The sequence below is a fragment of the Camellia sinensis genome, chromosome 14 (assembly GCF_055761805.1).
Source record: "Camellia sinensis isolate YWXY chromosome 14, ASM5576180v1, whole genome shotgun sequence".
NCBI classification, from domain to species: Eukaryota; Viridiplantae; Streptophyta; class Magnoliopsida; order Ericales; family Theaceae; genus Camellia; species Camellia sinensis.
In genome coordinates this window covers 55706570-55733411 of record NC_138974.1, presented here as the reverse complement: position 1 = coordinate 55733411, position 26842 = coordinate 55706570, and the positions used below count along the sequence as shown (strand labels likewise).

At 36.7% G+C, this 26842-nt stretch overlaps 2 protein-coding genes across 3 annotated transcripts; both read left to right on the top strand.

Moving 5' to 3' along the window:
- Positions 1-417: 417 nt before the first annotated feature.
- Positions 418-12021, top strand: LOC114280530 (putative LRR receptor-like serine/threonine-protein kinase At1g06840). 2 transcript variants are annotated; one of them, XM_028222916.2, is made up of 21 exons: positions 418-790; positions 958-1150; positions 2530-2680; positions 3426-3497; positions 3662-3733; positions 3870-4013; positions 4191-4262; positions 4378-4449; positions 4842-4916; positions 5264-5332; positions 5595-5663; positions 5823-5894; positions 6112-6198; positions 6788-6856; positions 7026-7528; positions 8144-8305; positions 9180-9463; positions 9843-9894; positions 10352-10602; positions 10932-11066; positions 11355-12021. In XM_028222916.2, exons 2-21 carry the CDS (start codon positions 1042-1044, stop codon positions 11703-11705), a joined length of 2871 nt encoding a protein of 956 aa, XP_028078717.2. In that variant the 5' UTR covers positions 418-790; positions 958-1041; the 3' UTR covers positions 11706-12021. The 2 variants fall into 2 exon arrangements, with proteins under 2 accessions (XP_028078717.2, XP_028078718.2); XM_028222917.2 differs by having other exon boundaries at positions 3426-3577.
- A 1921-nt stretch (positions 12022-13942) lies between these two features.
- LOC145806995 (uncharacterized protein At4g02000-like) lies at positions 13943-14668 on the top strand. The gene has a single exon (XM_082904885.1). The coding sequence runs from the start codon at positions 13943-13945 to the stop codon at positions 14666-14668; it is 726 nt and encodes a 241-aa protein (XP_082761011.1).
- The last annotated feature ends 12174 nt before the right edge of the window (positions 14669-26842 follow it).

Below are 26842 nucleotides of genomic sequence, written 5' to 3'. Positions count from 1 at the left end.
TGGGTTTTACAAGTCACAGCTGATTTGAAATGTCGCCAAGAATTTTCTTATTTGCAATGGTAATTGTAGTTTGATTTAGCAATCCACTAATAGTTGAAAAGTCAAAAAATTATTAAAAAAATTAAAAAGTTAAAGAATTATATAAAAAAATTCAAAAATTTTATTTTTTCTATTTTTTTTACATATTTTTTAAAAGTAAAAAAAAATTTAAAATATTTTAATTAAAAAATTACTAAAATAACTTATTTTCAAACTAGCGTATTCAAAATTTATTTATGAGGTATGCCATGATTTTTTTTTTTTTTTTTTAACTGAGGTATGCCATGATTTCAGTTGGAATTTTAGGTCATAAAAGAAAGTTAATAAAAAAAGTCCCAACTTTTAAATAAATTAAGTTTATGCACCCATTTGAAACCCAATCTTTCAAATATCACCCCCGAGAGAGACACAAACAACTGAAATACCCTACTATTTATTTCCCTCGTCCCATTGGGCCGTTCCGTCTGTTATCTATCTCTCTCTCTGATTGTCACCATTAAAGCAGCTCAACTAAACCTTCAGCAAAAGTCAATAGCGCCAAACCCATGAAGTAGACAAATTCAATATTTTAAATTTAAGATGAAAAAGATGGCTGCTTCCATAATCGTCATTTTTTCTCTTCTCAGCACTAGTAATGTCGACCCAGTCAAATACATACCTTCCTTCTCTCTCTTCTTATTCTTCTTGTTCTTATCCTCCCTGAAACAACAAGCTCACCAAACCCAGACCCATCTTCCTCCATCTCCTCAAGGTTTCCTTCTTTTTCCATCACTGGGATATATATATATATATATATATATTTTCAGAGATTCTTATTGTTTAAAATGATTGAGAATTGAGTCCTTGATCTGGGTTTCTTTAGTTTATGTAAAACTGTGGTTTGAATTTGTGTTTGGTTATTTTTATTGGTCATATCAGGTCCAGGATTTGGGTAATTCAGATATTTAGAGATTTGGGGTGTAAGATTTGTTGGAGACTTGTAGCCAATTCTGGGTTATTGAGATGTTTTGTTCAAGGACTTGGTTGTTTGGAGCTGCCCTTTTTGTGTGGCTGTGTTGCTCTTGTATGCTTAATGGAGCAGATGGCCAGAATATTACAGACCCAACAGAAGGTAACACTTGAATTAGCTTTTGTTAATTTATATGTTCTTATGATTTGCCTTGTTTTTCACCCATTTGAGTTGTATTGGTATATATGATGGCAATCTAGGCTTCTATTCTTGAGTCTTGTTTTACTTGTAAAATCATAGAGAAGCTTGTTAGAAATTTGGGAATTACATATATAAGCGAATTTAATTCGTAGTTTCAAAGTTCCCATTAATTTACAGGGACAGATGTCATTAAAGTTCACCATATGCAACGCAAGTGAGTTTCTTTTTTCATTTTTTGTTATCATTTGACAAGAACAGTGCATCGAAGAAAAATTCAATTCATACAAAAAGACTGGAATTGTTTTCATTTGAACTACAAGTCTTGTTTAACTACTCATATGGAACAGTCTCTTATCTTGCAAATTTGATATAGCTAAATTTCTAGGAACTTATTGCTGGAATACCAAAATAAAGTGTCTTTGCTCTATCAACACCACCACCAACGCAAATAAGGCGTAAAATTTGTGAAGAAAAACTTTTAATGAGATTAATAAGTTGCGGTGTGCTGGGCAAGAATTTCCCATTTGATGGCTCTTACAGATTTCAGTGTGAGCTCAATTTTGTCTTGATGAAAGAAGAGAGTAGGCTAATCAAGCCAGGGAACCTTTTTCTCGAGATGGATAGGTGCCTTATCTCTTTGGATGACCAATCAGAGTATGGTTTTCCTTGAAACTGGACGATCTAAGGGTGAATCTAGTTGGAAGAGATATGACGGTTTTGAATAGTGCCAACATTTTGTCAGGGCTTCTGAAACAGCCCCTCTATCTAAAAAAAATTATTGTCAAAAAGAACTCTCTTCTAAGAACCCTTAACATGCTAGCATATCACGTAACTAAAGAGATATTGCGCCATGCATTGATTGTAATGTATTTGACCTTATATACTGAAGTGTAGTTTCTTGCTTGATTTTTGGCAGACAACTTGGATAAAGGATCTATGTGTTGTGTGCTAGCCCTAGGATATAATTTCTACATGTAGATCCAATTAATGCATATAAACTTTAAAGTAATGGCCTCAATCCTTAAGCAATTAAGCAGTGTTTGTTTGTTAATTTGTATGATTTTCTCAGTTTATATGCTTGTAGAACTGGGAATTACTTGTCAAAAGAGTTTGGAAATAATTTGTTCTGATTAAAATACAGACAACTTAGTCCCCCCCCCCCCCCCCCCCCCCCTTTTTTTTTAAAGAAAAAAATTAATAAATTCTAGTCCATGAGCAAAGTAGAATGGCAACAACTAGTGAAGTGTGTAGAAAATTTGCTTATAATTTCTTTTTGATAGATGTAGATGTTTAATTGATCATGCTGATGAAATAATGATGACCTTTTCTAATAATTGCAGTTACAGCATTGGGTGCCATTAGGAGCAGTTTGATTGATCCAAATGGGAATCTCAGTGACTGGAATCGTGGAGATCCATGTACGTCGAATTGGACAGGGGTTTTGTGCTACAACACTACTATGCGGGATGGCTATCTACACGTCAGAGAATTGTATGATTTCAGTCTTTTCCTAATTTTTGTTCCTTTATCAGATCATCATGAACATGATTTTTGTGAACCACAGTTAAGATGGAAGTAAAAATTCCTGGTTAACATGGGCGCATTCATCAATGCAGATATAAAATATTATAAGGATCTTCCATCTTAAGCCAGAATTAGTATTTAAGTTGTTTTGTAGTAAATTTATTGCTTACTGATCAAAGAGAAAAGATGTGATGGTTAATTAATTATTTAACAGCAACTGTGTTGCCTAGAAATTATGTGGCTGGATAATGTTGCTGAATGATGTATGCCAAATTATGTGACTAGAAGTTTCTCTTTTACCTTTCTTTGTGCTAAATACTAAATTCGGCACTTAGCTTTTGCCTGCATTTGCTATATAACAAGGTTACACAAACTGCAAAGCACACTTCACAAAAAAAAAATAATGTTGCCTAAAATATTCTAAAATGGAATTCTTGAAAGATCATCTTATTAGATTACGAAATTCTAAATTACAGAACACTGTTAAAATGTATATAACAAACACCTTGCAACAGAAGTTACTAAATTTGCTAGATATATGGTTCATTATATATATATATATTACTGCATGAACTAAGGGTTCAAAATAACATAATAAACGATGTAAAAACTATATCTGGTGTTTAAGCCTGTTGTAGCAATACATAAAGGTAGAAAATGGTTTCTCTACCCTACACTAAAAACTGGGTGGGCTTTATATTTTCCTTTGCAGGCAACTACTGACTATGAATCTATCAGGAAGTTTATCTCCCGAGCTTGGCCGCTTGTCTCATATGCAGATATTGTGAGTCAGAATATCTTTGTTCAAAATGTCTACTATTTAAGCTGTAACTTGGTGCCTCTGTCTCTATTGATTCTCCTTAGGTATTTAAGTTTTTTTTCCCATACAGGTGGATTTTTAGTTTTCTTTTGTCAACTGATATTTATTCTTATCTTTTGTTCTTAAAGGGATGTTATGTGGAATCAGATAAGTGGGAGTATACCGAAGGAGGTTGGCAATATTACATCTTTAGAACTCTTGTAAGTTGGTTACATGTTCCTGTTAAATGTGATATGGACATAGACATCAGTCTATTTCTTGCTTGTATTTGAGTAGTGCAAAATTGCACCATATTTTTTGATGTTCCTTATTTTGTATGTGATCTTCTGTTTTCAGGCTCTTGAATGGAAATCAACTCACCGGTCCCTTGCCTGACGAGATTGGTAATCTTCCTAAGTTAGACAGAATTCAGATTGACCAGAACCAAATATCTGGACCAATACCTAAATCATTTGCGAAATTGAACAAAACAAAGCACTTGTAAGTGTTTCTTTGTGATGCTATCTAGCTTAGATATGATATCTGCTGGTCAACTATGTAGCTGCTCTTTATCTTTAGTCCCTCTGATTTATTATTATCATTATTGTTGTTAATGTTGCTGTTGTAATTACTATCATTTTGATTGATATTTTTACTGTTACTTTGTTCTCTGAGCAGCCACATGAACAATAATTCACTTAGTGGGCAAATCCCTCCTGAACTGTCTGCGCTGCCAAATCTTGTTCACATGTAAGTGGGTATTTCTTTTTCTTTTTTCTTTTTTCAACTTTTAATGTGGTATAATGGTATTGGGGTTCTTATATTTTGGACATTTGGCTTGTCTGAATGATGTAAAATTCTGCAGGTTACTTGACAATAATAATTTATCAGGGTATCTTCCGCCAGAGCTCGCCAATCTGCCTAGTCTACTGATACTGTACGTTTTCTGCTTCTGCAGTTATTAGAATACAAAATCACTCTATTAGTTTCCTCATAAATGAATACAAGGTTGAGTACATTATATGTTGTATGTGTTATACATCAAGAGCAGAGACCCCAATTAGCTGGGATATCTGGGATCTGAGGCTTTGTTGAGTTGGTGTGCACAATGCATCCGTAAAGAAGAATATATATATATATATATATATACACGTGAATGTGTATGGGTGTAAAAATAACATGTCACCCTCCATGAAGATTATCTCTGTAATATTGCTTTTGATTTTTTCTTCATTATGTTAATGAGGAAACCATGTTTACCCTATTGAAGGAGCACAAAGTATCTTGTGTTTAATGTCTCATAAATTTTCTTCTTTTTTCATTTGGCAGTCAACTGGACAACAACCACTTTGATGGGGCTACAATACCAGACTCTTATGGCAGCATGTCTCGATTGTTGAAGCTGTAAGTGCATATGCTTTTTATATGATTTTGTAAGTAAATAGAAAATGTTTAAGCTTGAGGCAAGGTGTCATGTTATCTATTCTGTTTCTGCATGAGATGTAAGCCAAGAGGCATGATGCTTTAGCTTCATAATGCCTCTTCTTCTTTTTTTCTTCTTTGATTTAAATAAAAAATTAAGCTACATTTAGAGGAGAGAGAGTGTTCATGACACGTCAACTGTCTATTGACTACCTTTCTCTTCCTTGAAGCTTTATGCTCTTTTCTTATGAGATTGAGAAACATGCATATGCATATGTTTCAGATGCTTCTTGAGATTGCTTATGAATCAGTATTCTTGGCTGTATCAGGAGTCTTAGGAACTGTAGCTTGCAAGGACCAATCCCTGACCTGAGCAGGATACCGCACCTCGCTTATATGTAAGTTCATGAGTAGCTATCAGATATTATGGCACTAATTACTTGCCAATTGGCCACTCCAGACATTTTACGCATCTTTGAAAAATCATTTTGTGTCTTATATAGTTAAAAGCCTCCATGTTGGAGATGCTAGATAAACCATGCTAAAAAACTTTTTTTGGTGTCAAGATTTGGAGACACTTCGGCTAGTCACTAATTTCTTTGTTATATATGCTTTATATATCTGATTGTATTAGCCATAATGACGACCTTCACATTTCAGCGACCTCAGTTTGAACCAGCTTAATGGATCCATACCACCATATAAGCTTTCCGAGAATATGACAACTATGTAAGATACTCCATCTTTAACATTTAAGTCCTAAAGTAATTCTATTTCTATATTGTATATAGGATATAATCAGAGAAGTATACTGTATCCTTGAAAATTCTAGTTATCCATGAGACTAACAATTTACTTTTGAACCAATCATCGATAAAAAATGTGCAGTGATTTATCAGGCAACAATCTTACTGGACCTATTCCGGCCAACTTTTCGGGCCTTCCTCTACTTCAGACATTGTGAGCATTTTTCAACCCTTCTTTTCTCCCCTTTTCCATATAATTTGCATGGTTGTGTAAATGGTAATGTTTGAAGACAATTTAAATTTTTATTCATTTGAATTAAGTCTGCACTTACTTTCCTTTGTGTTCCATAAGATTTAGGGTTACCAATGCCTATTATTTTAATTATGTGATGAAATGATTGAGTTTATTTTGTGTGTCATTCCCATTGCAGGTCACTTTTGAACAATTCACTTAGTGGTTCTGTTCCAGCCAGTATCTGGCAAAATTGGACTTCCAATGGAAATAAAAGTCTCATCGTGTAAGTCCTATAAGACCCAAAACAAAGAATTCAATCATTTTACAAAGTTTATGCCTCCTTCCCTCTTTGTTTACGCTTGTGTGTGTGATTCGTTGCAAGTTTAAACATGCTCTTCTTGAGATCTAACCTGTTACTTTCTTTCTTTCTTAGACTTCGATGTGTTTTAGGTGAGATTAATTGATATTAATTTTTCTGCAAGGTTTTATGCTCTTTGATCCTGCAGGGATTTGCAGAACAGTGTGTGTGAGAGTGTGTTCTAGTATGCAATACTTCTTTTGCTAATCTTAAAGTTAATGATTCTTTGCAAGCTCACCTTGCTCTTTTTAAGTTTCAAACTGTAACTTTCTTAATTGGACTCTAGTAGGGTTGGTGTAAAGTTGGTTGATATTGCTTAGTGCTATATTCTCAGCGATACTTGTTTTGCTCACAAAAAAGTTGAAGAATCGTTGCAAGTTTTTGCTTGTTCTTTTTGAGATATTGGTTATAACTTTTTTTTGTTAACTCTGATAGGTTTTAGATGTGAAGTTGGTTGATATTGCTTTATATTACTATTATTAGTTTTAAATACTTTATGATCTTTGATCTGCAGGGATTTGCAGAACAATATGCTTTCAAATATTTCTGGCAGTGTTAGCGTCCCTGCAAATGTCACTGTTAGGTTTGTTTTCCATCTTCATCCATAATGAAATATCTTTATATGCACGTGTTTCCTTGGTAAAAATCTAAAATTTTACTTTTTAGATTCAGTAAAGTAAGATAAAGACCTGTTTAGCAGGTTCAAAGAGTAATCAAATTCCTCTTCTATTATTCGTTTGAAAATTTTGCAGGCTTCAAGGAAATCCAATATGCTCGAATACCAACCTGGTCCAGTTCTGTGGACCTCTTCAGAATGAAACCGCCAGTCATACCCCAAGCACAACAAACTCTGGTGATAATTGTCCGGTGCAATCATGCCCTTATGAATATTCCCCAAACTCTCCTGTACCATGCTTCTGTGCTGCGCCTCTGATCGTTGGATATCGGTTGAAAAGTCCTGGATTCAGAGATTTTGTGCCATACTGGGTTCCATTTGAGGTGTACCTCACAACAGGTCTTGAGTTGAACGTTTTTCAGCTTGAGATTGTTTCTGTTTTTTGGGAAGAAGGCCCTCGACTGAGAATGGACTTCAAGATTTTTCCTGTATACGTTAACACCACCTCTTCTTATGTCTTCAATAGGACCGAGGTTCAACGAATCCGGAGCATGTTCACAGGATGGCATATTCCTGATAGTGATATTTTTGGACCTTATGAACTTATTGATTTCCCTCTGTGGGGCCCTTATAAAGACGGTTTGTCTCCTAAACCTTATCTGACAAACGTTTTTGTTTCTTGTTTTTTAGCAATCTGTCAGAAGCTCCTTGCACCTTTGACCAGAGGTTCAAAGAGTCATGCTCAAGACCAACAGGCTCAAGGAGGCCTTATCTGACATGTTTTGTTCAGGAATATCATGAAATAGATATAGTGATCTTATTAGTTATGGCCTTTGTATATCTTTCATTGTGAGAAGGTTGTCACATTTTTTTGGGGCTCTAGTTGAAAATATGGGTAACTAGTTTACCCTCCATGTGTACACTAGTGATGTTTACCCCTGGTGTGGCAGTAAGAATGGTTTGCATACTTTAAAAAAAAAAAAAAAAAAAAAAATTAGCTAATGCTCTTATTAGCTTAATAAAAATAATAAAATTAGCTAATGCTCCTATTACCTGGAACTGTAGTGGATGATGCTTGGATCATGGTGTTGGATGATGTATCGGTGGGGGTGTTACATTGATCTTAAAGTCGGCCACAAATAGAGACCTATGCCATTTTAAACAACGGAGTGCATAGTCATGCTTTCCAATTTTTGCATGCATTCAAGGATGGATTGAATTGGTTTGTGCTTATTACTTTTATTTCTATTGCAGTGATCCCTTCTTCCACTTCAAAATCTGGAATTAGCAAGGGGGCACTAGCTGGCATTGTAGTAGGAACAGTTGCAGGTGCACTTATATTATCTGCTGTTGTGTCACTTCTCATATGGAGATTGCATATGAATAAATACACCGCAGTTTCAAAAAGACGTCGATGTGAGTATCTTATAATTACCAATATCTGAGGTGGAACTAAATTTATCATGATTCTCCATTGTTTTGTCCCTACTTTTTGTAGTTGACCATAAGTATTTCAAAATGTTGGCAATTTTGATAAATATTCTAATTATTGATTCTATAAAAAAAATATAAAATACTCAATCATTGGCTGCTTTAAACCGAGGTGGCTATTTGATATTTTTTCAGAGTTCTTGTTTCAATATATATCATGATAGCTTTCGTAGATGAACAGGAAGCTGCCAGTTTTGAAATTTCAGCTGTTCTATGGATACATGAAAGTGATGTATAAGCATATTATCCCTCTGGAATTACCCTTCCAACTTATCAAAATAGCATGTTTGATTTTTGTTGAGATTAAAACTTCAAAAAATAGTTTTATAATGGGCAAACTTACGTAAGCACTTGTTCAACCCTGAGTAATAGGATTTAAAATTACCATGATTTACCATGGGCCTTGTGGGCTTGTAGAATGCATTCACCTTCCAAGACCAATGTAAGGGCACAAGTGCTTATATAGTTTGGAACTTGGGATTACATTGTAAATTAGCCGCCCCCCCCCCCCCCCCCCCCCAAAAAAAAAAAAAAAAAAAAAAAATTTTGAACTATACTTGGTAAAGATCCTCTACGTTGAGATGTAATTCATTGGTGAAGGATGGATTGAATTTCAATAATTAAGACATTGTTAACTTATGTCAACAATCAATGCTTAAAATAAAATTTTGCTTTTGTGTTATAATTATTAGATGTATCAGCTATGTGGTGGCAATAAGCTTTCATAGCATGGATTTGGATCTGATGAATAACTGTTATTATCATATGTAACACTAGACCCACATCATATGTTTTGCAGTATCTAAGATCACTATCAAAATTGATGGTGTGAAAGATTTTTCTTATCAAGAGATGGCACTGGCGACTAACAATTTTGATGCCTCCAGTCAAGTTGGACAAGGTGGGTATGGGAAGGTCTACAAAGGTATTCTAGCTGACGGCGCAGTTGTGGCCATAAAACGTGCACTAGAAGGGTCATTGCAGGGTGAAAAGGAGTTTCTCACTGAAATAGAACTATTGTCAAGGTTACATCATCGTAACCTGGTCTCTTTGCTTGGATACTGTGATGAGGAAGGCGAACAGGTACTTCACTACCTATTTGAATGTGTAAATTCTCTTACATTTCTGTTATGGTATATTTATCCGTCACTTTCATGTACTGTTTGGTTCATATTAATGTGCATCAGTGAACAATTGAGCAACATCCAATGAAAAATAGATTAATGTAAAAAAAAAATGGGAACGATTACTTGCAAAAATGGAAGATGCAAAGTTATATTTTAGCTATTTTAAATAATGGTAGGGAAAAAAAAAAAAAAAACAGAATGGTTCAACTCAAGTGGAGAAATGGTAATTTTGGTTCAGTTTGTTTCCAAGCTGAGTACAGAAGGGGGGATGGAAGCTTCTCTCTTGTACCATGAAAGTTAGTTATCTCACATGATTACTCTTTTTTGGCATGTAGATGTTGGTTTACGAGTTCATGTCCAACGGCACACTGAGGGATCACTTATCTGGTATATTCTATAAACTTCTAAATTTGCTTCTTATTATTCTTACTCCCTCTGTCCCAAAATAATGGTCCTTTTTGGGGAATCCAACTTTTTTTGGTAGTACAATTATTGCACTTTAAAAAAGTTGATTTTTCAAAATTATCTCTTTGATAGTACATTTTTTGGGAATATCAATTTCATAATTGTACTTTTTATATTGTTTATTAATTTAAAAAAAAGGGCAAAATAGGAAATTAATATTATTTTTGTAACTTGATTTTTGAAGAGGGACTAATATTTTGGGACAATGAAAAATGGAATAAGGGACTAATATTTTGGGATGGAGGAAGTACTTTTTTAATATGGGTACTCCGTGGCAACTCTGATTGGGAATCAGTATTAACCAAGACTATAATTTCAGTCAATGTACATGTTATTTACTCAGTGATTGAATGTATGTTTAATATTTATGGTGCCCCAGGTGCGGCTAAAGAGCCTCCGGGTTTTGCTATGAGATTGAGAATTGCACTAGGTTCATCTAAGGGCATCCTTTATCTGCATACGGAAGCTGATCCTCCGATATTCCATCGAGATGTCAAGGCCAGCAACATATTGTTGGATTCTAAATTTACTGCAAAAGTTGCTGATTTTGGACTTTCCCGACTTGCCCCGGTTCCTGATATTGAGGGAATGACACCTGGTCATGTATCGACTGTTGTTAAGGGGACACCAGTAAGCTCGAGTCTTTTAGATGACATCTCTTCACAGAATATTGAAGCAGGAATTTTTTACCTGAATTCAAAATAAGAAAAAAAAAAAATATATATATATATATATATAAAATCTTATGTTGTTGGTATGCCATTTATGCAGCCAGATATCTTAGAACCATCCTAAAAGATAAAATAGTTAATACTAGTTAAAATTGTTGGTATGTGAAACTTGATCGTAAGACGGAGTGAGCGTTGTATGCATTTTATTGGCAAGGCTACTTAGAATCTTTTTTAACATTAAGAATTTAGTGATTCTAGAGTGAAACTGAAACAGCATTTTTCGTGCAGGGATACCTTGATCCAGAGTACTTCCTCACTCATAAACTGACCGACAAAAGTGATGTTTATAGTCTTGGTGTTGTATTTCTAGAGCTCTTGACAGGAATGCATCCAATCTCACATGGCAAAAACATTGTTCGAGAGGTGAATTCCTCACAACTTCTTTCTTCCGAAAGCAGTGTATATGAATGCATATCATATTTTTTAGTGACGCATATTGCCTGGGACACATCTCACTGTTCAAATCTCTCCATTCGCTTCGACTTTCACTTATAAATTTGTAGATGAAAGATTATCCCAAGTTCAGAAAACAAATATTGCATTGGGTGATTAAAAACAAAAGAAAAAACCCATGTTGCATAGCTCACTGCCTGTTGCAATTTCATATGCATTAATTGTTGTGTTTTATGTCTACTTTTCCAACTGTATCAGGTTAACGTGGCATATCGATCTGGAATGATCTTCTCAGTCATTGACGAAAAAATGGGATCTTATCCTTCTGATTGTGTGGAGAGGTTTGTGAACTTAGCTCTCAAATGTTGTCAAGACGAAACAGATAACCGGCCTTCAATGTCAGAGGTGGTTAGAGAACTCGAAAGCATATGGCTTATGATGCCAGAGTCAGACACCAAAACATCAGAATCTTTGATTGCCAACCCTGGGAAGGATGTGACCCCACCATCTTCATCGTCTGATTTGAAGAATCATGCTCCTTATGTATCAGGAGACATCTCTGGCAGTGACCTTATTAGTGGAGTCGTTCCCACCATTACGCCTAGATAAGAAATGCTATAGTTCTTGTTGCCCTTGGGATGGATACGCGATGGATACTGGTTTCGATGATGTTTCTTCTATTGGGGGAGAAATTGTGAGTGAAGGAGGAATTAGGAGGGGTTTTGACTTGTGTATAGTACGCATTATTGTTTTCCATTTGATTTTGTAAAATGTGTAATAGGTTGATCATTTCATGTTTGGTGGTAATAGTTTTGTTTAAAATCGATTGAATTCCTTGAATATTTTGCAATGTAGCTCATCATTTCTACTGATTACTGTACGTTTAGGATATTATTCTAAAAGGTTTGATGCCAAAATTTTCCAATTCTTATTATTTTTTCGAGATATTTTAAAGAATTTCATGTCCATGCCTTATTGCTATATTTATTTTAATCCCAGGAGACAGATTGTAGCATTAACAATATGATGCCGTGGCTCACTGTCTGTTCTCTTCTTTTTTTCCTTTTTTCTTTTTTTCTTCTTGTTTTCAGATTTTGATAATATGTTGGACTATATCTGGTTGTTGGCTCAACTGCTACCCAAGGATTTGTGAGGGACTTTTCTTTTCTTTTTCTTTTTCTTTTTGTGGTAAAAAAAACCCTCTTAAAACAGCCCGGACCAGACTCATCTATCCATTTTTAATTGTTATTGTTTATAAACTAGTGAGTGACCATGCAATGTACGGAAATTTATTTTTAAAATAACAAATTAATTTTGAGTTTTAATATTTTATGTGTAAAAAATTTTAACAATTGAAAGTTAAATACAAATAAATTTGTTAATTGTTAATAAAATTTTTTGTCACCCTGCGCGTAATCCTTTATAAAAGGATCAAAAAATAATTTTTTTCAAAATAAAAAAAGTGTATTTTTAACCTGAAATCAAATTTTCATTTGTATTGATCAAATTTATCAAAAATCATGAATTTTGATTATATCAAAATATTTTTTTTCTGAAAAAAAAACCAGAAAGTTCTATAATATACAAATTATAACTTGGTTATAACTCCTAAGTATTATTTTGGTTATTAATCAAAAAGTTCTTTGCTAATTTTTTATTATATCTAAAGTGATGCAACGGTCTTAGTTATGTTTTAAGTAGTATTTGATTATGACCTACTATACGGCAACTTTGATTAGATATAAGAATTATTCAATAAATCAGATTACTTAGTAATACACGTAATTTACCACGTGAATCAATCAACTACCTGGTCATTCAAATTTGTACTGTGTTTTCGTTGATAAATAAGGTTTTATCTTTTACCGGTTCTTAAGGATCCCTCTAATTTAGAACCAAAATATAATAAAAAATTAAAGTAATGAAAAGTGAAGTAAAAAATAAAAATAAAAAAGAAGAAGAAGAAGCAGCTAGAATGAAAGTTCATATTTCCAGTATGCCTTTGATTAAGATAAAAAAAAATTAAATAAAAATTATTACAATTAATAGCTTTCATGACATTTTTTTTAAATAATCAAATGTCCAATCATTTTTTAAGTCCAAATGACAAGTTTCGGGTCTAAAGTCCATAGTTCAAATGGCAAGTTATTATTATTAATTGTATATACATATGTAAAGTGTAAGGGTGGGCAACGGTTTATCCGAACTGCTCAAATTGTCCAACCTGCATATAAATAGGCGGTCTCGTAAATATAATTCGGGCGGATGCAGTTTGAAATATGACAAATTTGTGGATTGCGGGGGGTCACGGATTAAACCCGTAACCCGCAAAAACCGCCCGCACTTTAATTATTATTATTTTTTATATACCAACTTTGTAACTTTAACATGAGCACCATTATGTTCTCTATGACACTAGGATCCTTATTTTTAAGTATTTCTCAACTTTCTTAAGGCCGTAGAATTATCAAGTCCTAGACTTGGTTTCTTATATGATTTTCATTGGTGACTCATCCACTTTTTTCTAATAAAATTTTCCTTCTGGTGATCGATGGAACTTCTAGCTTGATTATTATTACTGAACTGACAGTTCTAATAAAGTTTGGAAACTCTCTCTCTAAAATGAGAGCTTCTCTCTCTTTGATGAGAGTCTTTCTAACCTAGGGCTTCTTGTGGGTTTCCCTATTTTTTTCTCCATAGCCTCCCCTTCTCTCCCTCTCCCTTTCCTCCTTCCTCCCTAGCCCTTTCCTGACTGTCCCCATTCATTATCTCTCACCATTTACCAACTTGAAATCCAAACTTTGCTATCCCCTCCACCGCAATCCTCTCCCTTCTTATTTCTGCCCATGGCTTCCTCCTCCAACAGCCCTGTTTCGGAAGAGCTCAAGCTATTCGATAGTCCAAACGAAGCTGAAAATGCATCAAGCCTATGCTTATTGGGGAAAGTCTTAACCCCCAAGTCTCTGAACAACAATGCCATCTCCTCCATTATCAAAGGGGCTTGGCGAGTCAGAGGAGAGCTATCCATCTCACCTTGGAACGTGAATACCTTCATTTTTCAGTTTTCAGAGGAAAAAGATCGCAATCGCATCCTCAGAGACCATCCATGGTCGATTATGGGCTCTCTCTTGGTCTTTCAAACCCTCTCTCCCAATCAAACCTTTGAAGCAGTGGATTTCACCTGGTGCCCTTTCTGGGTTCAAGCCCATGGGTTACCTATCCAGAATATGACCAAACAGAATGGACACATTATTGGTAATCGGCTCAGGAAAGTCATTAGCGTGGAAGCCCCTCAGGAAGGCCTCCTGCTCTACCGCAGTTTTTTACGTATTAGAGTGGAAATCAACACCCAACAGCCTCTTCCTCGAGGTTTGTGGCTCAAACGTTCCCTTAGCAGTAATGGGGTCTGGATTACCTTCAAATATGAGAAACTGTCAGATTTTTGCTATGACTGTGGGCGTATTGGTCACGAGAACAAGAGTTGCAAGTTTGTTTCTAAAGAAGTTCACAGCAAATCGGGGTATGGGACTGACCTTCGCACTGGGGTGCCCAGAACTACTGCTCCTCACTGAATTTTGCAAAACCAGTGGGTGTATCGTCGGACAACAGCCAACGGCCAAACAACGGCAACTCACCGACGGCCTCCTTAGTTACGCATGGCTTGGGGGTACAAATCCATAGCACTACGGCTGAACCTCCTCAGTACAGTCCCCCTCCACTCCCAGAGTCGTGCGCACACACTCCTGCTCCTCCTCAGATTGCACCATGTGGCATGAGAAATTCTCACCCACGTGGCCCCCAACCAGAGGTAGCGTTTACTTTTACTCCTACCCAGATAGAGGCCCCTTCTAGTTAGTCTCTCATTAAGCCCATCTTCACTCCTCAACCTTCCCTTCAGCCTTTTGGCCCAACCACAGGGGCAGGCCTTTTGCCAGATGCAAACACTAAGCCCAAATATTTCGTGATTGAGCCACTCGATAGTCCCAGTACACCAAACAGCCCAAAAGAGTTTGAACCTCCTATCCCTGTTACGGATTTGGGCCTTACTGATGCAATTACCATACTACAATCTCCTGGCCCAATTCTCCCACCCTGGACCCCTCCTATGCTCTGGACTTATGTCTCTCCAAAGCCATCAATACTCTCTCTCTAAAGAGAAAAGCTACTGCCGATGACCTCTCTCTAAACCTTCCCCTAAAGCTCCTCAAAACTACAGAGACCAAGCCATCGAAGCAACTACCAAGTCTACACTCCTCCACTTCTTCATAGAGGGGACACCCAAAACGCCTAATTAGCACCCCAGGCAGGAAATTGGTTAGGAGGCGGGTCCGGGCTTCCTTGGCAACTCCAGAATTGGATTATGGAGCAAGTGAGCTGGTGGACATCAATGTTCAAAATGAGGAAGGCAGAGGCGAAGGGCACTCTTTGGTACCCATTGAGGTCAGTCCATTTACATATGATTCTGATTTTTGTGAATCCTAAGTCCCTAGCACTTTCCCAGTCTCTGATTCCTTTGCTCAAGAGGCGGTGGCTAGCCCTAAACAGCCACACAAGCCATGTTGATTCTGAGCTGGAATTATCAGGGGATTGGGCGACCCCTGACTTTCCAGATCCTCCGAGGGTTATGTAATACCCCATCGCCCTACAATAATTTTCCTCATGGAAACAAAAAATAAGCGTTTTAAGCTGGAAGGTATCAAACGGAGGCTTCATTTTCCCAATCATTGCTATGTTGATCCTGTTGGTTTATCTGGTGGTTTAGCTCTCTGGTGGTCAGACGAGGTTACTCTTCAAGTTCGCCATAAATCTCCCAACATCTTTCGATGCATCATCTCCAAAGGGGCAAATTCTGAAGATTGGCTTACAACCTTTGTCTATGCTCCTTCTAGATGGCCGGATCGCCAAGCCTTTTGGAAATATCTTAAAAAGATTGCGTTGGAGAACATATACCCCTGGCTCTGCATTGGTGACCTTAATGAAGTGGGCATGTCATGGGAAAAACAAGGTTCAGTTGCTTGTAACAAGTTCAGAATGGAGCAATTCCAGGATCTCTTAGCAGAATGTGAATTCATGGACCTTGAATTTAAAGGGGCCCCGTATACATGGACTAATAATCAACAAGGGGTGTGTCACTTGAGGGAAAGATTGGATAAAGCCTTTGCAACAGTCGATTGGCGCCTTTTGTTCCCCTTTGCCCAACTCCACCATGAAGCTTTTGTGGGATCAGATCACTGGCCGGTACTCTTTCATTGCACAATCCCACCAAAAAAGGTTCCCCACCAATTTAAATTCGAATCCATGTGGACAACAAAACCAGACTGTGCTGAGATCATTGCGTTTAATTGGCGGAAACAACATTCAGGCTCTCCTATGCATCAGCTTACACAAAAACTAGCTTCTTGTAAGCGGGGCCTTACAATCTGGAGCCAAGAAGCCTTTGGTAATAATAGGCTCAAGTTGAGTGACTTACGGGCAAAAGTACTTCACTATTAGTCTCTCCCCTACTTGTTGGAAAATGGATCTCAGATTCGTCTAATCTAAGCAGAGATAGAGGCTACTTTACTTGATGAAGAGATGTATCAACATCAGCATTCCCGAATTAACTGGCTCAGTTATGGCGATCGGAATTCGGCCTTTTTTCATGCAACAGTGGCCCAACGTCGACAGAGGAATCAATTGGTCAAAATCCAGAATAGAAGTGGAGTCCGATTAGAGACGGATCATGAGATTAACCACCATCTCCATAGTTATTTCTTTATTTTATTCCAAGCTAAGGACCCTAGACACTTTGAGGAGGCACTTTAAGTGGTCAACCATATGGTTTGTTCGGAAATGAATGATGCTCTACTGAGGCCAGTCACGGATGATGAGATTAAATGTGCTACCTTTCAGCTAGGATCTCTAAAGGCCCCAGGACCTGATGGTTTCCCTGGGCTCTTTTATCAGAAACACTGGGATATCGTGGGTCCAGAGATGTGTGCAACATTCAAACTTTTCTTCACAAATGGGTCCCTCTTAAGAGTCCTTAATCATACAAATTTGATCTTAATTCCCAAGGTGGCCGCCCCTACTAGTCTCACACAATTTCGCCCAATCAGCCTCTGTAATTTCAGTATGAAAGTCATCACCAAAGTCATGGCAAACAGATTGAAAAAAATCCTGAAGCATCTCATATCCCCTCAACAAGCAGCCTTTGTCCCCAGCAGACTTATTCAAGACAGCATTCTTATCGCCCATGAGGCCTTCCACTATTTGAAGCAGAAGAAAACTGGCAAACATGTAGACATGGCCCTCAAGCTGGATTTCAACAAGGCCTATGATAGAATCCAATGGGATTTTTTGCAAGCTGTGATGCTAAAAATGGGTTTCCATGGGAATTAGGTGAATTTAGTCATGGAATGTGTCATAGCAGTGAGGTTTTCAATCTTCATTAATGGAGCTAAGCGTACTTCCATCAACCCCTCTTGTGGCCTCCGCCAAGGCGACCCACTCTCACTTTATCTCTTTCTTATGGTGGCTGATGTGTTTTCCAACCTTATAACTCGGGCTATCTACTTTTAAGGGATTTCAGGATTGAAAATGCGAAGAACCTGCCCAGTCATCTCCCACATTTTCTTTGCTGATGATGCTATTCTCTTCCTCAAGGTCAATCAGAATGAATGCCAACATATACTGGCCACCTTGCACCTGTACAGTGAAGCTTCTGGACAATTCATTAATTTCGATAAATCCGGAGTGTTGTTCTCTTCCAATGCATCTGCACTTACCCGAAGTTCCATCTGCTCTTCTTTGGGTGTTCCACAAGCCAATCTCCAAGCTAAATACCTGGGCCTACCTTCTTCTTGGGGCAGATCTAAAGCTGACACTTTTGGGAGTTTGATTGAAAAAGCGTTGTGCAAAATGCAAGGTTGAAAATCTAAACTTTTATCTTCGGCCGGTAAGGAAACTCTTATCAAAGCCGTCGTTCAGGCTTTACCCTCCTATGCCATGTCTTGCTTTGAAATGCCACACTTCTTTTGTTCTAAGCTAAATTCTCTCGTTCGGAACTATTGGTGGAAAGGGGATCCGAACAACAAGGGCATTTCTTGGACCAGTTGGGATCATATGACAATTCCCAAACATCAAGGAGGGATGGGATTCCGCGATTTCAAAGCGTTTAATCAAGCCTTACTCGCTAAGCAAAGTTGGCGCCTCCTCATGAATCCCACCTCCTTCTGGGCTCATGTGTATAAAGGCCTCTACTTTCCATATTCTAATTTCTTGCAAACATCCAGAGGCACGAGATCATCTTGGGCTTGGTCTAGCCTACTCAAGGGCAGGGCACTTCTCCAATCGGGACTTCGATGGCAAATTCAAAATGGCAACCTTGCACACTTTTGGAAGGACAAGTGGGTATCCTCTACAAAAGACTTCAAAATTGCTTCTCAGAAACCACCTCACTGTACTGTCTAAATAGTGGCTGAAGCTATTGACCCCAATCGCAAAATATGGAAACATGATCTTCTCAAAGAATGGCTTTCGCTAGAAGAGATACAGGCTGTCCTTACCATCCCCATTGCAGCAGTTCACAGAGATGATCTTTTAATTTGGCACCACAATCCATCAGGAGTTTATTCAGTTAAGTCCAGCTATGCCTTAGCAAAGCAGTTGTGCCACAACTCCAATGGCCCTTCTAAGCCCTCCGGATCTCTCATCCTTGGTGCAGATTTTTGTAACTCACTTTGGGCTCTTGATATCCCTCCCAAAATCCATCACTTTTGGTGGAGAGTCTGTAATAATTTGCTGGCAACAAAGCTGGGTCTGTTTCGACGTAAATGTGCAGCTTCGGGTGTATGTCCTATTTGCAGGAAAGAGGATGAAACTGTGGAGCATCTCCTGTTCGGATGTCCATGGACAAAAGCTGTTTGGTTCGGTAGCTCTCTAAATATGCGAGTGAATCCCAGCTCGATTACAAATGTGGCCAAGTGGACTAATGCCTTTCTGCAGGGAGGTAATTCGAAGTCTGAATCCAAACGTATCATCAGCTCAGCTGTCACTATTGCTTGGTTCATTTGGAAAACTAGAAATGATTTTGTTTTCAATCATCAAATGGTGGACCCTCATGGCACATTGCAAAAGATCACTCACTTCTAGCAGGAACATGACGCTCTAATTGGCTCTTTCAACCTTCACAATCAGGCCACTGCCGTCCCCAACAGTACTTCCCATTTAGGTTGGCAGCCACCTTCCCACACTAGCGTCAAATTCAATTGTGATGCAGCTTTCTGTCAGTCTTCCTCATCAGTTGCCTTGGCTGTAATCCTTCGAGATTCAAAGGGACACCTTCTGACTGGTTGTGCTCAAACTTGCAAGGCTTCGTCTACAGCACAAGCTGAGGCACATTCAGTGCGTCTAGCGTGTCTTATGGCTAAAGCACTTAATCTCTCGCGAGTGGAAATCGAAAGTGACAACAAATCGGTGATCTCCCTCTGCGTATCCGAAACAGTTCCACCGTGGGAGTATAGTGCCATTATTCTGGACATTCGAGGACTTATTTCCACACACTCCTTATCTTTTTCCTGGACCAGCAGACACAACAATGAAGCAATACACTGGGTTGCTAAGGCTTGTTTCTCTAAGACCTTACCTGTAACTTGGGTTGTATGCCCTCCTGCTCCTCTAGTTTCTCATCTTAACTCTGATGTAACCAATTTGCCTCTTTAATTGAAAGCTTGGGTGTTCAAAAAAAAAAAAAACTGGCAGTTCTAATTGAGCACAACCTTTAATGCATTGATATACATTTTTTAATGCATTTATATACATTTTTTTCATGGCAAAAATGCTAGTGTAGGGTCTCTTTATTTTGGATACTTTCATTTAATGCATTGATATTCAATTTTTATTTGTAAACTCATCAGAAAATTGTTGTCAAATGATCACAAATATATAAAATGAATTTGAAGCCTAAATTCGATGGGAAAAAAAAATCAAAAATTAATTTTTAAAGAAAAAAGTGTAAACCACAAATCGTATGCACATCTGCAAACCCTATCCGCACAAACTACAAACCGCACTGCGGGCGGTTGCGGGTTGACTTTTTTCCAAACCGCATAGATGTGGGCAGGTCAAAACCGAATCGCAAACCGCACAAAATCGATCCGCGAGCACCCCTAGTAAAGTGCATAGTCCTAATGACAAGTTATTTAACTTGATTTGCTGGCATACTGTTGATATCATATTTTATTTTCTATTGATTATGGCCTGTTAATAGGTCAAGTTTGATCTAATTAGTCGTGGTTTGTCAATGATGGCCAAATTCAATTTTACTGATTACAACTTGTTAATTTTTATCTGTTGATTTAGACCATAAATTATCTTTTATAAATAAATTATGGCCATATTATTATTGCTATTGTTATTATTATTATTATTATTTTTATTTTTATTATTATTATTATTATTGCTTGTTGTTATGCTTTGAGCAGGAGGCATGGAAAGTGGTTAAAGGAAGTTGTGAAAAATAAGGCAACGTGACTGTCATATGGAGTGATGGAAGTAACTTCCCAACATGTTTGTGGCAACTTGACTTTAGAAGGAGAAACTGCCTAGAGCAGTTCTTTAAGGACACCGTGGGTAAAGCCTATAAATAGGCAAAGAAGAGAAGATCAAAAAGGACTTGCAACCAAATTCAGATTTCATGTGAAATCTAGAAATAATGTCATTTATCTAGGAATAGTCTATCTTAACTTATGAGTAGTTTAATTGTAATTCAGTTTTTGTACTCAGTTTGGCCCTGTTGATTGTAATCATTTTCAGACTTGTAATTTGATTCTTGAAATTAAGTGACAAGTTTGAGTGTTATTCAATCGAATTTCATTTTGTTTGCATTTGTTCTTCGCATAATAACGTCGAAAGAAGTCCTTGAATCTATTAAGGCATAGGACATCAACCACATTACTTGATCAATTTGTTTGTTTGTGAAAATTGGTTTTCCTGTTGACTATTTCCTGTCGATTTGACGTAAACCAGATTTTTAAGAACATATTTTGGCACGCACAGTGAGAATTGTCTAATTTGGAGTTATGGCGATAAAGAAGGAGCAAACGAAGGGAAAGTCTATAGTACATTTTGTTTAAAAAATGTATGGTACATAGAAAATCAATGGTTCAGATTGAGCCACATCATTAAAAGTGACCTGGTAAGCAGGTCACTTTTTATAGTTATGAGCCAAAATCATATTTGTTCATAACTAAAATCAAATTAATCATAACTTAGTTATGAGCTCTCATCACATATCTCATAACCACATCTCATAACCAGTACCATTTTGTTGATAACCAATATCATATATTTCATAACTACAATCACATATCTCATAACTACATCTCATAACCAATATCCTTTAGCTCATAATCACACCACTTTGATCATAACCAATATCACATATCTCATAACATTAATCACATATCTCATAACTACTACCCATATAACTCATAACCACATCTTATAACCAATCCCCCTTTGACTCATAACCAACACTACATATCTCATAATCAACACCCTTTTGCTCATAACCACGTCACTTTGATCATAACCAATATCACATATCTTATAACTAATAATCACATATCTCATAATCAAACACTCTTTTGACTCATAACCACACCACTTTGCTCATAACCAAAATCACATATCTCATAAACAACAATCACATATCTCATAACCATTACCCACATATCTCATAACCAACACTCTTTGGCTCATAACTAACATCACATATATCATAACCACTAATCACATATCTCATAACACCCTTTGGCTCATAGTCACACCACTTTGATCATAATTAACATCACATATCTCATAACCACATCTCATAACCAGCACCATTTTGTTGATAACCAATATCATATATTTCATAACTACAATCACATATCTCATAACTACATCTCATAACCAATATCCTTTAGCTCATAATCACACCACTTTGATCATAACCAATATCACATATCTCATAACATTAATCACATATCTCATAACTACTACCCATATAACTCATAACCACATCTTATAACCAATCCCCCTTTTACTCATAACCAAAATTACATATCTCATAATCAATACCCTTTTGCTCATAACCACATCACTTTGATCATAACCAATATCACATATCTTATAACTAATAATCACATATCTCATAATCAAACACTCTTTTGACTCATAACCACACCACTTTGCTCATAACCAAAATCACATATCTCATAAACAACAATCACATATCTCATAACCATTACCCACATATCTCATAACCAACACTCTTTGGCTCGTAACTAACATCACATATATCATAACCACTAATCACATATCTCATAACACCCTTTGGCTCATAGTCACACCACTTTGATCATAATTAACATCACATATCTCATAACCACATCTCATAACCACCATTTTGTTGATAACCAATATCATATATTTCATAACTACAATCACATATCTCATAACTACATCTCATAACCAATATCCTTTAGCTCATAATCACACCACTTTGATCATAACCAATATCACATATCTCATAACGTTAATCACATATCTCATAACTACTACCCATATAACTCATAACCACATCTTATAACCAATCTCCCTTTGACTCATAACCAACATTACATATCTCATAATCAATACCCTTTTGCTCATAACCACATCACTTTGATCATAACCAATATCACATATTTATAACTAATAACCACATATCTCATAACCAAACACTCTTTTGACTCATAACTACACCACTTTGTTCATAACCAAAATCACATATCTCATAAACAATAATCACATATCTCATAACCATTACCCACATATCTCATAACCAACACTCTTTGGCTCATAACTAACATCACATATATCATAACCACTAATCACATATCTCATAACACCCTTTGGCTCATTGTCACACCACTTTGATCATAATTAACATCACATATCTCATAACCATTAGTCATATATCTCATAATTAATACTCTTTGGCTCATAACCATACCACTTTACTTATAACCACTAATCACATATCTCATAACCAACATTCTTTGGCTCATAACCACACCACTTTACTCATAACCACTAATCACATATCTCATAACCACACCACACTACAAGAAAAGTGGGCTTATGAGGCGGAACTTTTTGCGACGTCACATTTGCCGTCGCAAAAAATGACTTTTTGCGATGGCATAACTTGCTGTCGCAAAAAATATGACTTTTAGAGACGGCACAACTTCCCATCTCAAAAAATGTGACTTTTTGAGTCGGCACAACTTGTCGTCGCTAAAAAATGTGACTTTTTGAGACGGCACAGCTTGTCGTCGCAAAAAATGTGACTTTTGGAGACGTCAGAACTTACCGTCTCAAAAAAATGTGACTTTTTGAGACGGCACAACTTGCCGTTGCCAAAAAATGTGACTTTTTGAGACGACATAACTTGGCATCGCAAAAAAATAGAGTATTTGCGATGATAGAAATTGCTGTCGCAAAAAAAAAAGAGTATTTGCGACGGTACCAGCTACAGTCGAAAAAAAAAAGAAAAAGTTTTGTGCGATCGTAAAACGTACCGTTGCAAAAAAAAAGTTTAAAAAATATATATATATATATTGTGGCTTTGAGACGGTTTCATATATATATAGTCATAAAATGGTTTAAATAAATGCAATAGTATTTTTCTGTTACAAAAAGAAAAAATAAAAAAAAATAAAAACGACGTCGTCTTACTCTTTTGAACATTTCTCCTTTCACCCATTTTTTCATCTTTTTATCTCTCTATCTCTGTCTCTCTTCTCTTTCTCTCTCTCACTCATAACTCTTCTCTGTCTGTCTATCTGTCTCTCTCTTTCTCTATGTGTCTCTATCTCTGTCTCTCTTATCTCTCTTTCTCTCACTCATCACTCTTCTTTGTCTGTCTGTCTCTTTCTTTCTCTCTATGTCTCTGTCTCTCTTCTCTTTCTCTCTCTCACTCATCATTCATCACTCTTCTCTGTCTGTCTGTCTGTCTCTCTTTCTCTCTGTGTCTCTCGTCCATCTTTCTTCTCTTTATCTCTCTCATCTTTCTTCTCTCTCTGTCTCTCTTCTCTTTATCTCTCTCGCTCTCTCGCTCATCTCTCTTTGTCTCTCTCTCTCTCTCTCGTTTATCTCTTTTCGCTCTCTCTCTCTCTCTGTCTATATATTTTCATCCATTTTTTTATCTTCCTTCATTTCTCTCTTCTCTTTCTCTCTCTCACTCATCACTCTTCTCTGTCTGTCTGTCTGTCTATCTATCTCTCTCTGTGTCTCTCACTCATCTATCTTTTCTCTCATCTCTTTTCTCATCTCTTTTCTCTCTCTGTCTCTTTCGTTCATCTCTCTTCTCTTTATCTCTCTCGCTCATCTCTCTTCTCTCTATCTTTCTCTCTGTCTCTCTCGTTCATCTCTCTTCTCTTTATGTCTCTCTCGCTCATCTCTCTTCTCTCTATCTCTATCGTTCATCTCTCTTCTCTCTATGTCTCTTTTTTGTCTCTCACTCTCTATCTCTTTTTCTTTCTCTCTCTCTCTCCCACTGTGTTTGCGTTGTTCACTCTCTCACTCCCATTTTCTCTATTTGCGTTGTTCTCTCTCTCTCTCTCCCACTGTGTTTGCGTTCTTTCTCTCTCTCTCTCTCTCTCGCTCATCACTCTGTCTCTCTTTCTCTCCTCTATCTATCTCTCACTCATTTATCTCTCTCACCACCCATCTCCTCTACCACCTTCACCACTACTACAAACGCTATTCCACCACCACCACTACTTTTACTGTCGCCACTTCACCTCTACAACTACCATTACTACTGCCATCGCCATCACTTCATTACCACCACTACCACTACTACCACTACTACTACCATTACCTCTCCTTCACCCCTGTCACTCCATTTACACTACCACTACCACAACTTCACTACTAATCTCTTTCACCATGACCATGACCATGACCATCACCATCATCTTTTATCCACCATCTTCACCACTATTGCCGCTCCCTTTCCTCTACCACAAAAAATTAGTTCATGATTTTTAGTAACAAAAAAAAAAAAAAATAGGCTGCAGAAAAATATTCTAAACTAAGATTTTTTTTTTTAAAAAAAAATTGAGGACTTAAATTTGTTAGTATTTTGTATAAATACTCTTAAACGATAGTTGATGGATATTTGTTTTTTTGTATGGACTTAAATCTGTTAGTATTTTGATGGATATTTGTTTTGTATAAATTTCTAGCAAAGGCTATGAAGCCATTTTGTTTAGTGTTTTCGCTCATTTTCGAAGCAAATGCGCAACAGCAAGTGCATATAGAAAATTGAATGCCATTATTCAATCGTCTTTTCCCATAAAATATTCTCTTGAAAATGGCCAAACCATCATTTTAGCTCTGACAATTCTTTGCACAGTAGCATTTGCCACCAAAACGTCAATTGGAACTAATTGGCAACATGCCTTGTTATTGTCGACCTCTTGTTTACTTTTATCATCGATGTTCTATGATTCGAGAATTTTATTTTTTTCATCTTGAAGAGTTCAGTTGGTACACCCTTCTCAATCTAGGGTCTTGGCCTTTTACAGCAATGAAAAGGATAAAGAAAGGTGACAGGCCTTTTACAGTTTTTAAAATTTTTATAAATATAAACTGAAAACTAAAAATGGAATAGTTACCAAACAGACCATAATATTGTAATCAAGTCATAAAGTTTTGTGATATAAAATAGAAAATACATAACTGCATCACTAATTGGCGTAACGAAATTGTTTAAAATTCTAGAAAATCACAAATGTCGTAACTAATTTCCAAAATTTCATAACATTAACCAAAATTATGTAACTATCCACTAATTGGTGTAACAAAAACATCTAAATTTTTTAAATAATTTAATCACCAATCGGGATCTCTAATGATACAGATAAACACAAAATGTAATGACAATAATCAAATAATTTAATCCACGACTTATAGCCATGGAACATAAAATGAGAGTTAGAGAAAATTAACCAATAGAGCGAAAGGAAAGGGAATATGAGTAAGAGAGATTGAACGGACTTGTCGTCTGTGAAAATAATGTCAAAGATGGTGTTGTTTCCGATAAGGAACATCGGAGATATCTACAGTGACAGTAAGGAATGAGAGAGATGTTTGATAGATGAAGAGAGCTGAGATAGCAAAACAGTACAACAAAATCGTAATATTCATTTTCAACAGTTCTATAAGATATGTACAAATTGATAAAATCATAACTACGGCCAAAGATTTGTATATGTATGAAAGTTTAGAGAGAATGAGAGTTTGAGAGACAAATTTGTTGTGAGAAATAAAATGTGAGAGGGGTGGTATTTATAGGACTTGGGAGGGAGGAGTTAATTTATATATATAAAAATAAAAAAAAATAAAATTGATTGTTGGTGGAATTAACGGTTATATGACTCTTTCAAATTGTTTTGATTTAAATTTTTGACCATTGCACTGACAATGGGGGCAAGGAGCCATTGGGGTCAGGTCGAGCTAGATGGGAAAGAAAATTTCGGGGCGATCTCACGGGATGGGTCACACTCCATAACACACCAGGGTCGGGTCGGGCTCTAGAACACATAGCTCAGGGTCTTAGGTTGGGTTTAGACTCAAGCCTAGTTAGGCCTACCCAGGGCACGAGCAGACTTGGGGTGTGCCGCGAGCTCATGGGCTAAATTTATACCCCTATATGTGGGTAGTGGTTCTGA

Bases quoted from the DNA above. Each gene is read 5' to 3' on its own strand.
- LOC145806995 (XM_082904885.1), top strand. From the start codon at position 13,943: ATGGCTTCCTCCTCCAACAGCCCTGTTTCGGAAGAGCTCAAGCTATTC.
- LOC114280530 (XM_028222916.2), top strand. From the start codon at position 1,042: ATGTTTTGTTCAAGGACTTGGTTGTTTGGAGCTGCCCTTTTTGTGTGG. The intron at 2,681-3,425 runs GTATGATTTCAG...TTTCCTTTGCAG, and splicing joins TATCTACACGTCAGAGAATT to GCAACTACTGACTATGAATC. The intron at 8,306-9,179 runs GTGAGTATCTTA...TATGTTTTGCAG, and splicing joins AGTTTCAAAAAGACGTCGAT to TATCTAAGATCACTATCAAA.